Source organism: Etheostoma spectabile, chromosome 9 (assembly GCF_008692095.1).
Source record: "Etheostoma spectabile isolate EspeVRDwgs_2016 chromosome 9, UIUC_Espe_1.0, whole genome shotgun sequence".
Lineage (NCBI taxonomy): Eukaryota > Metazoa > Chordata > Actinopteri > Perciformes > Percidae > Etheostoma > Etheostoma spectabile.
The window spans coordinates 33685390-33702881 of record NC_045741.1 but is presented as its reverse complement, the minus strand read 5'-3'; the positions used below and the strand labels follow the sequence as shown (position 1 = coordinate 33702881).

The 17492-nt window shown below is 40.6% G+C and overlaps 3 protein-coding genes across 3 annotated transcripts; all 3 read left to right on the top strand.

Annotated features, from left to right (window-relative positions):
• The first annotated feature begins 1306 nt into the window (after positions 1–1306).
• Positions 1307–3807, top strand: LOC116696243 (sialoadhesin). The gene is made up of 6 exons (XM_032527073.1): positions 1307–1337; positions 1439–1483; positions 1765–2019; positions 2195–2440; positions 3329–3574; positions 3654–3807. Exons 1-6 carry the CDS (start codon positions 1307–1309, stop codon positions 3800–3802), a joined length of 972 nt encoding a protein of 323 aa, XP_032382964.1. The 3' UTR covers positions 3803–3807.
• A 3550-nt stretch (positions 3808–7357) lies between these two features.
• On the top strand, positions 7358–10161 carry LOC116695354 (butyrophilin subfamily 3 member A2-like). The gene is made up of 5 exons (XM_032525568.1): positions 7358–7454; positions 8311–8646; positions 9128–9412; positions 9514–9645; positions 9964–10161. The coding sequence occupies exons 1-5, from the start codon at positions 7361–7363 to the stop codon at positions 10137–10139; spliced, it is 1023 nt and encodes a 340-aa protein (XP_032381459.1). The 5' UTR covers positions 7358–7360; the 3' UTR covers positions 10140–10161.
• Positions 10162–10357: 196 nt separating this feature from the next.
• On the top strand, positions 10358–17240 carry LOC116696242 (lamin-L(I)). Its single transcript, XM_032527072.1, has 12 exons — positions 10358–10390; positions 10853–10960; positions 11195–11344; positions 12398–12505; positions 12779–12895; positions 13114–13269; positions 13361–13468; positions 13765–13884; positions 14187–14279; positions 14589–14696; positions 14957–15076; positions 16987–17240. The coding sequence occupies exons 1-12, from the start codon at positions 10358–10360 to the stop codon at positions 17155–17157; spliced, it is 1392 nt and encodes a 463-aa protein (XP_032382963.1). The 3' UTR covers positions 17158–17240.
• Positions 17241–17492: the final 252 nt, after the last annotated feature.

Here is a 17492-nt window from a genome sequence, read left to right as displayed (position 1 = left end):
ATCTTCCAAAAATCAAATTTCAGATTGGCAGAAGACAAAGGGCACCATGGGTGATATTTGATTTAGCTGTTAATTAAATGGATAAAAGTCTAAAGCTGCATCAAGTCAATTCATTCATCAGTTAAACTTAGAACACAGTATGGTGATTGGTTCTGCTTTCTTAAGCTGAGTTTCAGTCTCTCTGTGAACTTTGAGCCTGTTTTTAGTTTACTTACTACTCCTATAAAATGTTACAGCTCCAATCAAAACCTTCAGGGACGATAACATTGTTTCCTTGTTCTAACAATTTAGGCAACGGGAGATTGTTATGTCTGTTATTTTACAGCAGGGGGCAGAACATAATTAATTTCTCAGGTTTGTCTGATTGAAGCCAAGCTGAATCTATATTACTCTCTTGTTAATGCTGACTGGAGCTTTACCTTTCCATTACTGCCTGCAAAACAAAACGTACAATATATGGAGCAGCATGGAGGCCCAATGGTTAGCACTGTGGCCTCACTGCAAGAAGGTAGAGGGTTCAAATCCTGGTATTCCCGGACCTTTGTGTGTGTGCGTGTGCGTTTCTCCAGGTACTCTGGTTTTCCCCCCCTCTAAAAACATGCCAAGCTGATGTGTGGTGACCGTGAGGCGAGACTGTCCCATTTTAAAATCTCACACAATATAAGAAATCAGCAAATTTAATTTGACTATTTCAATTGTTACTTTAATTGACAAGTGGAACTATGCATAATTCTCTACACTGGGATGTGATGCACAGTGCAGTGAACGTAACAAATGTACTGATTTGATCCAAATCCCAATCTCTTTCTAAACCTGAGTCATTGTGTTGCCTAACCCTAACCCAACTGCAACGGTTTCCCAACCCAAACAACAATTTTACATTTAGGTACAGTATGTGGTTGGAAAACACTCCTATGGGTCATTTTAGTGGGAAGGAACAACCAACATAATTTTGTTGTATGGCATTGTGCATTGTAGCTCCCCATAGTTAACAAAAAACTCCAAGCAAGAGGTTTTGGTTGGCATGATGTTGATCATTGTCTATGAAAAAGGTTTCAATGGTCGCGCTATATGTACATTCAGGTGCAGTTGCTCTTGACTTCTTCTAGAAGACGTGCTTTTGCGGTTCATGGTCGAGTCGTTAACCGCGGGACTCACGCCACTGCTGTGTGTTGAAGCCACAGTGAGTCTGGCCCCAGCCTCTGCATCGTCATCGGAAATAAACTGCACAGGAAGAGGAAGTTTCTCTACGTAGATCTTCAGCTGTGTCTCAGTCTGATACTCAGACTCTCAGCAGCTAGTCAGCATGGAGGTCCCAGCTCTGGGCTTCAGACCGCGTGAGTACTGACTCTGAGGTTTACGTTTTACATACTGTATATACTGTGTGTGAATATGAGTCAGTGGATGATAAACAACATTTTTCTCTGGTTTTCTCCAGTGATGCTTGTCTTTTTCCTGCTTGGTGCACATGTTCAGGACACTGGTGAGTCTCAGTCAATGCTAAAGATTCACAATTACTTTTGTATAGTAGTTTTTTGTTCATTAAAAATGAAGGTAACTCTTTAGATCCACATGAAATTTAAAAGAAACGATCAAAACTATGGTCTCCTTAAAGTTATTACATTTTTGTTAATGAATCTAAATTTGAATTGCTTGACTTTAGTTTCAAATTAACATCCACATTGAGAGGGAATACATTGATTTGTCTTGATATTGTGCTGTGTAATATAGATGTTTGCAGTAATGTGTGTTTCTCTGCCTCAGACGGAGCATTTGGTATCGTTCCAAACAGACTCCAGGTCTTTGAATACGAGTCCGTCTCTTTCCACTGTGAGGGTCTCGATGGCTCCGCTCAGCTGAGAGGGATCAGGAGCTCTGAGGAGTTCATATCAGCGTGTGATGAGAGGGCGCCGGTACTATCTTGCACTATCCAAAGAGCCTATCGAGCAGACAGCGGAGAATACTGGTGTGTGACTGAGGGAGGAGAGAGAAGCTCAAGCGTCAACATCTCTGTCACTGGTACGTTTAAGTTTCTGGAGAAAATCATGAAATTGATACGATGATCTTTTGATACAAATGATTTAGAGAAAATTTTTAAAGAAGATGTTAACTGATATCATTGATGTAAAATTCCCCTTCTTAATCCCACAAAGTGAGCAATCAAGTGTACTTCATAAAAACCAGTGTTTTCCAGCTGGATCAGTGGTCCTGGAGAGTCCTACTCGTCCTGCGATGGAGGGAGAGTCTGTGACTCTGAGCTGCAGAAACAAGACGGCTTCTTCCAACCTCACCGCTAATTTCTATAAAGATGGCCGCCTCATCAGGAGCAGCTCAACGGGAATCATGACCCTCACCAGTGTGTCCAAGTCTGATGAAGGACTCTACATGTGCAGCATCTCTGGAGCTGGAAAATCCCCACAGAGCTGGCTGGCTGTCAGAGGTGAGATATTCATGTTTAAAGGCAGAGTACATAACTTTAGATTAGATCAATTATCTGCAGGGCAATTGCTCAATTATCTAAGCCCCCGCTATGGTTTCCTGGTTAAACGGCTTTGAGATATGTTTTCTCTTGTTTGGTGGGTGTGCCTCTTGTCTATTGGCTGTCTCACAGGTGATGCCCAATCAGCAGGGACGTGTCTGGAAACCCATGGTAATAAAAAGGCCAACAGGGGGTTCAACACACCACCATTTCAGTTTTTTTTTAAACGTGTTCGTGTTCCTGAGCCGATTAGGTGGTCAAAGGTCAAAGTTCAAGGCTACTGTGACCTCACAAAACACATGTTATAATTCAAGAATTTATACACTTATGACAACATTTAACACAGATGTCTAACAGGATAAAATGGTGAAGCGATGACATTATAATTTTCCGTTACTCAACACCTTTACTCAGGAACAGGAGGGGAGACATTTGTATTGAAGATAAATTTGGTGACATTAATCATGCCACTGCTGTAGGAAACTCAGGGTCACACAGAATAACTGATACTCATGTATAAACACAACTGATGAATACAGACCACACAGACTATCCTGTAAATTACTAACATTAATAATGGAATTATAACAAAGCCAGATATCAAGATGTGCAATCAGCATTGGCTGTAAGACTCTCTCACACAGAAAAGGTAAAAAAAAACACAGAAGTAACAATGCATGATTTCTAAAAGTCCAGATGTAGGGTTTCACAATATGTGGTCTGAGTTTATTTTAGACTCTACAGATGCTGCTGATGATTTCAGCTTCTCAGACAAAAACCACATGAGATAACGTATTCTGTGTATTTCATACCATTTTCAGAAAAACCTATCAAACCTGTGTTTTCCAGCTGGTTCAGTGATCCTGGAGAGTCCGGTCCTTCCTGTGAAAGAAGGAAACATCGTGACTCTGAGCTGCAGAAACAAGACGACGTCTTCCAACCTTACTGCTGATTTCTATAAAGATGGCCGCCTCATCAGCAGCAGCTCTACAGGAATCATGACCATCCACAGTGTGTCCAAGTCTGATGAAGGACTCTACATGTGTAGCATCTCTGGAGCTGGAGAATCCCCACAGAGCTGGCTGGCTGTCAGGGGTAAAACTTCTTTTAAACTGAAATAGCTAAATTAGCATGCCTGCAGTGTGATGATCATCACGTTGTCTTGTGTTTGCAGCACCTCACAGAGAGACGTGTCCCTCCTCAGATGACTTCATTTACGTCCTCCTCGTCCTAAGGACTGTGTTCACCATAGTGATGGTGGCTCTGCTGCTGCTGCTGGTGGGACTGCTGCATTCTGGGAAGCTCAGAGTCAAACACAAGTAACTGATACTGTGAGACCAGACGTCCCCGGTTTCAGGGGACAATCCCTGGTTTTGGTGACCTGTCCCCGGCTGGATCTGTCCCCGGAAATGTCCCCGGTTTTCACTGTGACTGTCAGACCCGAAATTGGAACGAAAGAAAGAAAACACTGACCAAACGGAGCCGATCGTTGCTCCAGAGCCAGCACTGCTTAGAGCTCAGAGATTATTTACATGGAGTCTGGTGGGTTTAGAGAACGCAATTTCCTGGACTTTTATGTTTTAAAAAAAGGATCTTAATCTTTAACAGAAAGATCGACCTCCTTAGAAATCCTTCCCATGATGTTATCAGACACTTAGAATATTAATCTGAGTCTGTCAGAAGTAAAACGAGGACTTTATGAACGTTAATACAAGCTGGACAATTATCTTATTAACTTCCATTGTAGCTTGTTTCTCTGCTGCCGACTGCAGTGATCTTGTCTAATACTGCATCAATGTTGAAGGAAAATATTTCTTCAATAATATTGTATCCGATACTCGATGAGCTGTTGCAGAAACAAGCCTAAAGCAAAAAAAACTAAAGCTGTCAGATAAATGTAGTTCAGTAAACATAACAACATTATGAAACATTGGGACTTTCAATCTTGAAATATTAGAACTTTAGTCTTGAAATATTAGGACTTTCTATCATGAAATATTCGCCTCTGAGGTGTAGTGGAGTGGAGAAAGAAGTAGCGGGGGGTGGGGCTCTAGGTCCAGTGTCCCCTTTTTAAGTTTTACAAAATTAAAAACATAATGTGCTTTGGAGGTATATATTTTGCTTTTGAGCTGAAAATGTCCCCGGATTTTGTCTGAGAAATCTGGTCACCTTAGTAAAGGTAAAGGTAGTTTGGACGTCAACGTAATGGAGCTGAGAACATCCCATCATGCTTTGGGTCAGAGAAAGCTGGAAGGTCAAAGAAGATGCAATTTAAAAAGTGATCTTTGAACTTTGTGTCAATACTCTTTAAACGTTACACTTTCTCACACAGAAAACAGGTTAGAAACCACCGAGAGTCTTTTTAAAGACGAGCTGTCAGTCCTCTCAGTATGTGTTGGTCTGTGATTATTTTAGACTCTACACATGATGCTGATAATTTGAGCTCCTCAGACACAAACCACATGAGGACATGTATGTCGCTAGAAGAGGCGTTCAGGGGCCTCTGTAGAAACAACACATTCAGTTTGATAGAGAAGCTCAAACCACGGGTCAAGGGTGATTAACGTAATTTGGTTTTTGTCTGAAGTGATGGAAGGTTTTACTTGAATACCTTTTTTCCTTTATCATGAAAGGAATTGTAATTTAGTAAAATGTATGACCACCTTTCATTGACAAAACAATTACAATTATTGTTTTGCTTACTATTTAAAAAATTTTTTTTAGTTTTCAGGCAACTGAGGAAAAATACAAATAATCATCTTATTTGTTAATTTCGGTAGATAGAATAAAAGTATACACAAATATCACTCTGTAATACTTTACATACATATACATGTATAAAGTGTGTATTTTCATTATAATGTGGCAGTTAAACCACATTGATCTCACTGTGTCTCGCTGTTGCAGCAGTTTGATCTCATACATCATAACTGTCTGTATTAATATATAGATTACATATAGATGGTCTTTTAACCCACATACATGTGAAGTGACTGTGACAATACAAGAATGTAACTGACACCGATCAAACTCCAAGGAAGAGGAACTTTTGAGTTGACTTGAATCAGTTTATTCAACAATAGTTCCGTCTTGCATGTCACCTGACAAAGATCTGTTTCACACATTCTTAGGTGTATAAAATTATCGAATTTTACTTTTTGTGCATTTTTTATTTATAAGAATTCACAAATTCTTTTATTTGCTGTTAAATCTATATGATGTCTTTTTATTTGCTGTTTCTACAGTGTACGTATGTGAATGGAGCCACTCGTTGTTAGAAGGACTCCCTTTAAAACATCTAACATGCTTGGTTTGAGTTGTACTCAAAACGCTGCCATATATAGGCTGGAAACCAATTATTGAAGACAGGAGTGTGTAGGTGCAATTCTTTTACATTTTGGTTGTGTTAAGCTTTATTGTCTGATTTCACTGGAAACAAAGACACTCCTGTTGCTGAATTAAAAAAAGCTCTGACTGCACTCTGTCATTACCAGTTTTTTTAGGGTAAATATTTCCGGTTATACAATGGTCTGCGTGAATACTCAATTCTGCTTGGTTGCAGGAGGTCCATGAAAACAGTAATGTAGGAAACCTACTAAAGGAGTTTCGGTGAATCTGAATGCGCTACATTAAAGCAAAAAGCAAACGTGGATCTGTTATTTCCAACCCGTCTTCTGAACACCACAGGATGGCGCTAACACAAAAGCTGCAAGACGTTAGTTACATTGCCCCTCTGGACTGACTTGGTTTCCCAGCGAATAGCGTTATCTCTTATCCCGTACCCTGTTTATTGCAATAGATTATTTTATAACCAGTTGGCATCTGAGTCCAAAGTTAACTTGTTCATGAACAAAGACACTCAGTGAAACTCAGCTCAGCTTTTAAAAAAACATCTTTATGTACATTTTTACCTCAACTTAAACTTCAATTTTCTACCAGTTTTAAAATGTTGTTAGTCAGTGTATGAACTAGAGGTCGGCGTTAGTGTGCCACTAACAAGACAAGCTGCGTATTAATGTTGTAATGGATCAACCAGTCTTAGAAAAGGTCTGTCAATCAGTCACAGACCTCAGCCACGTAGTCAGGTGATGTGATTGAAACACGGAACATTCAACAGGTATGTGGTCTTTTTCAAACATTTAATATAAAATACATCAAAACAAGTGGGTCTGCATTCTGTCTTGTGGTCCTTCTCAACCACAACTTTATTAAAATTCAAAAGCACTCTCAATTATAACTTAATGGTTTTGGAGCGTTGGCATGTTACTTAAACTGGACACCTGTTGTATATTACATCAAACTGAGTCAGAGAGTCTTTATTGTGTTTAAATATACGTGAAATAGTAGCTACAAAATTAAAACTAAACTATTAAATGAGCTTCAAGTTTCAAAACCCGCATTCACTATGGAATGCTTTGAAGAAATATAATGGGATTTTAACAGAACGATGCACGACAGACTCACGCAGGAGAACAAACTGTGGGACAGGAGTGAAAGTAAAATGTCATGACAGTGGAAATATTTGTAGAGTTGTCATTATGGAGGAAAGAATGATGGAAAAGCAACGGTGTTCTAACAGATGCACTTTGTGAGAGGATGAAACTTAAGAAAAAATATAAATATGAATGCATGGAAGTAATATTTAAAGAACTGGTCAGCATCAGAAGATTTGTAAACAGATTATGTGTAACCTACTGTAGAGTGCAGAAAACGGAGGTAAAGGTTTAGTTTCCAAATCCGTAATGTTCACTTTCTCACTCAGATTGACTTCTTTCTTTATTACTTTAAATTATTTTTGGCAAATGTTTTACTTAAAAGTAATTAATGCAAAGTCATTTCTCCCTGGACATTAACACTGTGATCACTTGTTCCAGCTCCACGATGCTTTTCCACACAGATGGAAAGCACCTGAAACCTCGTCCCAGGATGCTCCGGGTTTGGGTTTTCACTCTGCTCCTGATAACCTTCTGCAGAGGTAACTTACACACACAGGTCATAGGTCACTGTTAGGTCACCAATACGTCACTACTATGGCGTGAGCACCACAGCTTTCATCTTCCCCATCTATGTCTACGTCTACTATCAACAAAGGCTTGGACTCTAACAAAAATGAATCCCAATAATGTTATTGGTCTGAAGACAATTAAAAAGGGTTCCTCTTTGTTTTTTTCATACACTGTCAAAAAGGTATTGATGAAAAACAATAACCTGTGACACTGCCACTTTTATGATGAAACAAAAATATTCTATTATTAGCACTTTGTCTTATTCATAGTGCTGTGCCGATTTGGGCTGTGCATGCAGCATTCTAGAAAACTTAACAATACACCCGCCAAGAGTGAAGTAGATCGGATAAACAGTTTATTTAAAATAGGGACAGATTCTATAACAAAGACATTATATTACATATCTCAAAACAACATCAAAACCTTTATAGCTATTGCTTTTTTCTAATGCATGTCCCTAGAAGGACTTTTTCTCCGTATTCAAGTACATAAAGTAGTTAATAATACAAGACAGATCCATGTCTGGGTGGTGGGTTTTCCAAAGCAGATCTTACAGTTCCCTATAGTGCTGTTTCTAGTGGCCTGTGATGGTTGTTCCATGTCACAGAGAGCCTGAGGAGTTTGTTCATGGAAGCACCTCCAGATGAGATGTAGTTGTCGAGTCCTGATATGTTCAGATCTCTCAGGACGTGACAATGATGTGATCTGGTTGGCCTTTTGCCCAATATTCTCAAGATATGCGGACAACAAACAGACATACAGAGATTCCTTCCTTTATAGTTAGATGTACTTCCTTTAGAAACATAAAAACATCTGTCTTTCCAGGTCAATCTCAGCTGATTGGCTCTTCAATAGTAGCAACACTTGGTAAGGACGTGGTTTTGCCGTGTCACCTGGAGCCTGCCGAAGACGCTGCTGACTTGACGTTGGAGTGGACGAGGCCTGACCTCAACCCCAGATTTGTCCATGTGTGGCGCTTTGGGCAAGAACTTGCGAGTAAAAAACACAAATCCTTCGAAGGAAGAACATCGCTGTTTGTTGATGAGCTGATGTTCGGAAACATTTCACTGAAACTGTCCAGAGTGAAACTCACTGATCGGGGAAGATACAGATGTTTTATTCCAGCCCTGGACAAGCAGTCTTTTGTTCAACTACATGTTGGTAAGTGCACGTTTCACGCAATCTTCACACCTCCAGTAACCACACATTCTCATTCTGAAGTCGTTGAATACTGACGATTGGTCAGTGTCTCTCAGCATCGGATACCAACGCAAAAGGCACCTTTAGCATCTGTATGGGACTCACTGGGCAGAGACCATGGCGCTGTGACAACGATAGCGAGTAGTATGAAATATATATATATATATATATATAATATTGGAATTAACTGAAAGCCCCCTGTGTCTGACTCTGACGCTAAAGAGAGTTTTTATGTCAGTATCTAATGCCAAAGGCTCCTGACCAAGCGTCGGTTTTTGACGCATTGGGAGTGAGACACTGTTGCCAGTAAAGAATTTTAGTAGGATTAACATTTGGTTTGAGCACTGTTCATTCCTAACGCACCATTGAAAGCATAGAATTCAACACTTGTGTCAGATATTCACACAGCACTGCCGGTTGTTTTCCTTTTGCTGATTATCAGGTGCTGTCTCCTCCCCGGTCATCAGGTTAGCGGGGACTGACCGAGACAAAGGAGGAGCGGTGCTGCAGTGTGAGTCTGGAGGCTGGTACCCAGAGCCTGAGGTGTCGTGGCTGGACGCTGAGGGAAACCTCCTCTCTGCTGGACCTACTGAGACCGTCAGAGGTCCTGATCTCTACACCGTCAGCAGCAGAGTGACTGTGGAGAAGAGACCCAGCAACAGATTCACCTGTAGAGTCCAGCAGAAGATCACCAACCAGACCAGAGAGACAGAAATCCTCATTTCAGGTTAACATGAGCATTTATTATACAGGTTACCATTTTAGTTTCAAATACCTGAGCTCCAGTTTTCTAAAAATGTCATGATATTCTGTGTTTTCTTATTTCAGATGATTTCTTTGACCACCTGTCCGGTTCTTCTTCCACCATCACCGGTTTGGCTGTTAGTTTGGCTGTTTTAGTCATCCTGTTTGTCCTGTTACTTCTCTTTTCTGTGTGGAATTGGAGACAAAACATAATCAGTAAGTCACAAATAAGTTGCAATATTTTGTAAATCTTAAGTTCTTATTGCAGATTGCTAGGGGACTAGTGATATGAATTGTGTAATTGTTTCTAAAAATAAATAGTTTGATTAAAAACACCAGAATCACATTGGTTGTGGAATGCAAAAAACATGTAGCAGTACTTTTTTTTGCAATCGGTGACATTTATTTAATACTTGATAGACTCAAAAGTCTCAAAATAAATGTAAATGTTATGTAAATGTATACTTTAAAAATGAATTGCCCCTCAGGGACAAATAAAGGTCTTAAACTTGAACTTTATTATGTTTAACACAGAGACCAAGAGAAGCACTACGTCTGAAGCTATTAGTAGAGAAGAGAAGAACACAACTGAAATCATCAGTGAAGACGAAAGGAAGCCTTTGAAAGGAAAGGGAGAAAATGAGAGAAAACCTGTAAGTAGAAACAGGAAGTTACTATTAGTAAAGGGAATAAAAAACAAGATCAGGTAAATAAAGTTTGATTAGAGCAGGATCTGGGTTTCCAAAGAAAGCAAGAAGAGCAGCTTTAACCGACGGGACAGAAGAGGCACAGTTCAGATGGACAGAGGTGAGGAGGAAACCAAACAAGAAGAGATTAGAATTACAGAAGAGAGAGACCAGCCTGAAATACACGGGCAACATCGGATAAGAAATAAGTTCAGCAGGCTCTGAAGACAAGAAATCAGAGGATGAAGGATGACATGCAGGCTAAGAACAAGGAGGTCATTCTCTCTGCATTTTATTTTACTTTACTATTACTTTTATTTATTGTTATTTTAGGAAACAGGACCCAGATCTAAAGTACTTTTGAGTCTGATTCATGCATCTTATTGCTGTATATTTACTGATTTACTTTAATACAACATGTCTCTTTACCTCTTTCTGCTTCCTGCCAGTCAAAGGAAAAATCTTCTCAGTCCACGTCTTCAGTAAGTAATCCTGATACAAGTGTAATAATACTCTCTGAGATCAATCAGGATGCCTCCCTGTGTATTGTATAATTTACATAAAACTTCTAGTGATGGTGAATGAGAATGAATGAACTGTGTTCCTCTTTATGGCTGTATCATTGTTTTTGATATTCATATTAGTCACTGTGTTCACTCACATTACAGTTAAATGATTTTAAAAGCAACAGGTCTCTTATTGTACTGCTATTCATATCTCTCTTCTCTGTCTCTCAGTTTAAAAAGAACATATTTTCCAATCCGAGGCAGAGCCGAAAAGAGCAGCAGGAGAAAGATGGAGCTAAGAAACAAGACCTGACACAGCTGGAAGACATAAACAAGGAGGTTCTTATTTGTACCTTAACACATTACTTCTTTCTTTTTATCCACCTTTTTCAGTTTCACTGCTTTATGTTTAGTTTAGTTGTACTTATAAAACATTTAAACCTCTATCAACCATGAGCCTCATTTTACCCATTCAAACACCCAGGGAGTGGTCTTGTACTGATTTCTTCATTTCTATGGTGTAGACCCTCAGCAAGCCAGTTTTTTTCTCTCTGTGTGTTTTGTCTGTTTCAGAAAGTACAAGACCATGTAAGTTCCCAGAGTACGTCCCAGGATTACAGCCGGACCAGCCCAACCAGTCAGGACTGGGACACGGGACGCATCATAGTGGAGGAGGTCGATCTGAAGGGAACATATGTCCGTCTCAGCAACAAGTCCAATCAGGTAATGCTGGTGTGTGAGGCTGGACTCTGCATCGGTGTGTGAGCTCATACATTACTCTACATTAATGAAATAAAATCACAAACTGACTAGAAACTCAGGAGGTTTTTAATATGGTCAATGTAAACATAGTCTTGCATTGCCAGATCTTCCTCCACAGCACTATAGAAGAAGGTCCAGCTAGTCCACACAGCCTTCCGGGATGGGAGAACAACGTGCTCTGGTGTATTGGCATTTCTTTGAGCCAATCACAATCGTCTTGGGAGGTCTTTATGTTTCCTCTGCTAAATAGTCTCAGGAAGGAACTTGTTTCGGTGGAACATGTGTACGATCAACAGTAGTTTTAGTTGTCAACAGAAAACTCGGATTGGACAGATAGTCTAGCTAGCTGTCTGGATTTACCCTGCAGAGACCTGAGGACCAGGTAACCATAGTCCTCAGATTGGACAGATAGTCTAGCTAGCTGTCTGGATTTACCCTGCAGAGACCTGAGGACCAGGTAACCATAGTCCTCAGATTGGACAGATAGTCTAGCTAGCTGTCTGGATTTACCCTGCAGAGATCTGAGGACCAGAGAACCATAGTCCTCAGATTGGACAGATAGTCTAGCTAGCTGTCTGGATTTACCCTGCAGAGACCTGAGGACCAGGTAACCAGAGTCCTCAGAAATCCACCGGAGGTTAGAACGCCAACACAGAGACAGAGGAAGGGGACGGACATCCAGCCTAAAAATTAGGGATCTCCGGTGGGATTTCCGGCAGTACCTGAACAACCCCAGAAGTGTAATGTGGTTGATATGTAGACTAATGTGATGATAAATCCAATCGGGGCGGCTGTGGCTCAGGTGGTAGAGCTCTGGTCTACAAATTGGAAGATCAGTGGTTCCATCCCTCGAGTCTATGTTAAAGTGTCGCCTTGTATGGCAGCCTCTGCCCCCAGTTTATGAATCTTTGTATGAATTGTACCTGTAAAACCGCTTTGCGTAGTCTCAACAACTAGGAAAGTGTAATATATAAATAAATAAAGTAAAGCATTTACATGTTTTTGCTCCTGCAGGACCAACCACTGGGAGAATGGGAATTACATTTACATGTCAACAACAGAAAACCTATCAAATACAAATTCAAGAACACATCTAAACTCGAGGCTGGAAAGACTGTCACTGTAAGTTCTTTCTTCTTTAATCTAAGTCTCCCTCTTCCCTTGCATGGAGACTTTGTGTGACTGAAAATTATATCAGGCTCACAAAGCTTGAAACATAACTGAGATCCAGTTTAGTTAGGTTCCTTATATGCTTCTATGTTGTGGTACTACAACGAAACCTGAAAACGTTTCTTTTTATTCAAGTGACAGACATGACTTGTGAAAAGTGGAGGGTTTCATCTTCAAATGTCTTATATTTTTGTGGTGAATCTGTGAAATTTTCTTTCTTTTCAGATCTGGGATCGAGAGAGCGGTGTAAAGCCTGACAACGCCAACCTGGTGTGGTCTACCAAAACCTCCTGGGGCACCAGAGAACATCTGCTGGTCTACCTCTACAGCAAAACTGGAGAGGTCTGACTTCCCCTCACATAAGTTGAGAAATACAATATATGGACACACACACACACCTGTCCACACACTTTATTGGAAGCTTGGTTTGCATTGGTACGTTGTTGTATGCTTTTAGAGTTAAACTCACATTGGGGGTTGGTCCAATGTGCAGGCCGGTGGCTTCTTGACCTCTCTTGTTTGTTTCACTTCTAAAATCTGATTTTATCTCTCTATTAAAGCTAGAGGCAAGCAAAATGTTTCAGCTTGGGGACTCTCAGAACCAGCAGGAGAATGACACCTGTGTGACCAGTCAGGACTCAGACAGAGGACACATCATGGTGGATGAGGTCGACCCGGAGGGCAAATATGTCCGTCTCTGCAACAAGTCCAGAACGGTAATGCTGTTGGGTGTGGCTGAACACTTCAATGTTTCGTAAGATATTAATTTAATGACTGTCTCTTTGTCTCATCTTATGTTTCCTGCAGGATCAACAAATGAAAGACTGGGAATTATATTTACACGTCAACAACAAAAAACCCATCATTTACACATTTCGTAACTTATTGAAACTCAAGGCTGGAAAAACTATCAAGGTGAGTTTTTCAAACATGTGCTTGTTGAATTCTTCTCTTTTTTTATAAATGCCTATTGATCCAATTCTCCCTCTAACCCTATGAGGACTTAGCGTGACCAGGCTGCCAAAGCATCAAACACAACATAACAGTAAAATAAGCTCTGAAAACTTATTTTATTGCTATATTTTAATTCTATGCTGTGTTTTGGCAATGCCATGAAACCTGAACATTTCTTTTTATTTCAGTGACTGAAACTTTGACTTGTAGTTAGTGGTCAGTTGCATGATGAATCTGTGACATTCGCTCTTTTTCAGATCTGGGCTTCAGGTTGTGGTGTCAATAATGATACCTCCACTGACCTGGTGTGGAGGAACCAGAACCCCTGGGGCACTGGACAACAGCTGCTGGTCTCTCTCTACAGCAAGACTGGAGAGGTCTGACGTCACATCACATCACACATGTTAAGTCATAAGTTGAGAAATACAGAATATAGTCAAAATTATGTGGACACACACACACACACACCTGTCAACACTTTCTTTCTGGGTCTGTCTTTCTGGTTTGGTCGGTTTAGATGTGCTCCAGTTCTCTGTCAGACTGTAAACTACTGCTGAAAGATTAATGTCCATCTCTCAGTCTGTTATCTGGAGAAATCGTGTTAGAGGGCAAGTCTAATGTGTATGTGTGTGTGTGTGTGTGTGTGTGTGTGTGTGTGTGTGTGTGTTGTCTCTATCAGCTAGAGGCGCGCAAAATTTCAGAGGGGCGCATCATTGTGAATGAGGTCGACCCGGAGGGCAAATATGTCCGTCTCACCAATAAGTCCAACAAGGTAATACTGTTGTGTGTGGCTGAATTCTGTGTGCGTACGAGATGCTCATTTTACGTTTTAGAGCTGTACATTAACAAAGAGTATCCATGTACACTTTGTTCATACAGTTACTATCTGAGTTTAAACTTTAAATTCAGTTTGTGATCCGTGACCCAATAAAACCACAAAGACTTCTAGGAAACCGAGTCACATACTGGACAAACTACTCTTTGTTATACACTTGATATGTTTTGGGAAGATGATCAATGTTAAATATGAACATATATTAAGTGTCTCATCCTCCTTTCCCACTCTCTTTCCATACTGCAGGACAAACCACTGGAAGGCTGGGAATTACATTTACAGATCAACAACAGAAAACCCAGCATGTTCAGATTTTTCTATTCATTCATACTCACGGCTGGAGAGACTGTCACTGTGAGTTTTTCCTGATTGTTTGTTAAATTCTTCTCTGTTGTTCTCTCCCTCTAACCCTACATGAAATCATCATCAATCAAAGCTTCAACAATAAATTTCAATAGAAAGGAACTCTTATTGTTTCTTCCATGCTGTGTTTTAGCTCTGCATCGAGCCAGTCCTAGTCCAACCTGAAACCTTTTACTTTTCATTAAGATGACATTTTAACTTGTGGTTAGTCATGAGTTATATGATCAATCTGTGAGGTTTGCTGTTTTCAGATCTGGGCTTCAGGTTGCCGTATCAATAATGATACCTCCACTGACCTGGAGTGGAGGAACCAGAAACCCTGGGGCACTGGAGAACATCTGCTGGTCTCTCTCTACAGCTTCAATGGAGAGGTCTGACGTCACCTCAGAACTCACACAATAACAAATGCACTATAGGACCAAAAGTATGTCTCACACCTGTCCACTCTGTTTCTCTGGGTTTGGTTAAGATCCCGTAGTTCCAATGAATCAGATATATTGGCCAAGTATACTTATGTACATAGACAAGGATTTTGACTTTGGTAAGTGTCAAATTGACACCTACCAAATATATATATATATATATATATATATATATATACTAGAGCTGGGCAGCGATTAAAAGTTTTAATCGCGATTAAAACCCAATGAATCACGATTAATCGCAAAATGAAATAATTAATTCAAAAGTAGTGTATATAGTGCAATTTTATTTTAAATGTTCTACCATATGAATGAAAGTGCCGTAAAATGTGTTCTGCAAAAACTTACCATTATTTGTTTATAAAGTAGCAGTTAAACAAAACATTTAGTGTACATCTCAACTTGGGGTGGCAGTAGCCCAGTCCATAGGGGAGTTGGGTTGGGAACCGGAGGGTCACTGGTTCAAGTCCCTCGTTTGGACCAAAAAGTAGGGAGTGTGGATTGGTGGCTGGAGAGATGCCACTGGACACTGCCAGGTGCTGTTGAGCAAGGCACCGTACCCCCCCACCTGCTCAGGGCGCTGGTTCAGCTGGCAGCCTACTCACTCTGACATCTCTCCATTAGTGCATGTATAGATCCTGAGCGTGTGTGTGTGTAGTTCAGGACTGTGTGTGGTTACTTACAAAGTGTGGACACAGAGTGGGAATTGTAATTTCCCCATTGGGGATTAATAAACAGATTAAAAAAAAAAAAAAAAACATAATGTATTTATCATGTCCAGAGTTGAATTCCATCTGGTTGGAACGTCTTGCATCAGCGACTCCTTCTGTCCATGTTCTTCTGTTGTTGCTCTAACCCTGCAGCACACACAACTTTTCTGCACTTTGCAAGGACACTGTCCAACGCGCTGTTAAGCAGAGACACTGAGGGACACTGTCCAACGAGTTGTAAAGCAGAGACACTGTGACAGAACGCTGGAGACACAAAGCAGGGGACAGGATCAGAAGGCAGAAGGCTCGCAGCAGCGATCAGATTTCGTATCTATTCGTACTATCTGTCCTAACTGCGGGAACTTTATTTGACACATTCCCCTGCTGTGCAACTTCAATATAGTGTCCCGCGCATGTCTCAGCATAATGTCTCTCCTCTGTTTTCATTACAGCCAGAGCATGTGAATGCAGCGCCCACTTTTCATCAGTATAATGCACTGGAACTCCGAGATAATTATGGTTACCCATTGAGTCCAGTAGTCCCCAGTAAGAGCAACAGCGAGCGCATATTGTTGCGTTGTCGCTTTTGCAATCCTCTCCTTTTCATACAACTCGTGTATTCTAATTGTGATGGTGCATGTTGAGGGAATCTCATACCCGCCGTCGTTGTGATTCTCAGACCGATGTCCTCCACAACCCCACTGGGCCTGCAGTCGGTAGCTATCCACGTCGCTATGGAATTTGTTAGCGTCTCTTGCCTTTGTTTATCTAAACTTACCCACACGCTGCATCTAACGTAGTCCACCCCCCCCCCCCACGCTGCATCTAAGGTAGTCAGCCGAAGCCTCGCACCACTGTGTGTTTTGTTGAATGATTTGCTGGTACCAACTGTCAAGGTGATATTTCAGACTGGAAGTACTCCAGTGATAAGAAAATTCAACTTTGCAGTAATTACAAAGCCTGTGAGCGACAAACTTTTACAATAATAAAGAAATAATGAAAACTGCGTTAACGCGCGATAACAAAATTTTCGGCGTTAATTATTTAATTAGTTAACGTGATAATAACGCGTTAACTTGCCCAGCCCTAATATATACATATAAATATGTGTGTGTGTGTGTGTGTGTGTGTGTGTTGTATATCTCTCAGCTGGAGGCAAGCACAAGTCCTGAACCTGAGAAGTCCCAGGAGCAGCTCAGTCACCAGACCAATCAGGACTCAGCAAAGGGACACGTCATCGTGGATGAAGTCGACCCAGAGGGCAAATATGTCCGTCTTCAAAACACACGCACCGAGGTAATGTTGTTAATGTGTGGATGAACACTGTGTGATTACTATGTGACAGAGATAGTATGTTTTATAGCTCTCCATTAACTAAGTGTGTCCAGTAGTTTTCTAAATGGGACATTCATACTTAGCTAATGACCTGCTTAAAGCCGGCCTAGGAAAGGTCGAGCATGGGAAAGCTTTTTTATTTACTTATTAAATTTATACCTCCTTATTCTTTATTGAAATGTCTTGTAGGTTGGTGGAAATTCAATTTCCTTGCGGGAGTCATCCTAAAAGGATCAATAAAGAGAAGTCTAAAGAAAACTGACAACAAACCACAACAAACACACAAACCCCAACATGAATTGTGGCCAAACATAATGTAG

What these genes read in the sequence shown, in the direction of transcription:
- LOC116695354 (XM_032525568.1), top strand. Translation starts at nt 7,361, where the DNA reads ATGCTTTTCCACACAGATGGAAAGCACCTGAAACCTCGTCCCAGGATG. An exon ending in TTTTGTTCAACTACATGTTG is followed by an intron (nt 8,647 to 9,127) that starts GTAAGTGCACGT and finishes GCTGATTATCAG; the next exon opens with GTGCTGTCTCCTCCCCGGTC. An exon ending in TTGGAGACAAAACATAATCA is followed by an intron (nt 9,646 to 9,963) that starts GTAAGTCACAAA and finishes TGTTTAACACAG; the next exon opens with AGACCAAGAGAAGCACTACG.
- LOC116696243 (XM_032527073.1), top strand. Translation starts at nt 1,307, where the DNA reads ATGGAGGTCCCAGCTCTGGGCTTCAGACCGC. An exon ending in CGTCAACATCTCTGTCACTG is followed by an intron (nt 2,020 to 2,194) that starts GTACGTTTAAGT and finishes AGTGTTTTCCAG; the next exon opens with CTGGATCAGTGGTCCTGGAG. An exon ending in GAGCTGGCTGGCTGTCAGGG is followed by an intron (nt 3,575 to 3,653) that starts GTAAAACTTCTT and finishes TTGTGTTTGCAG; the next exon opens with CACCTCACAGAGAGACGTGT.
- LOC116696242 (XM_032527072.1), top strand. Translation starts at nt 10,358, where the DNA reads ATGAAGGATGACATGCAGGCTAAGAACAAGGAG. An exon ending in AGGCTGGAAAGACTGTCACT is followed by an intron (nt 12,506 to 12,778) that starts GTAAGTTCTTTC and finishes CTTTCTTTTCAG; the next exon opens with ATCTGGGATCGAGAGAGCGG. An exon ending in TCTACAGCTTCAATGGAGAG is followed by an intron (nt 15,077 to 16,986) that starts GTCTGACGTCAC and finishes TATATCTCTCAG; the next exon opens with CTGGAGGCAAGCACAAGTCC.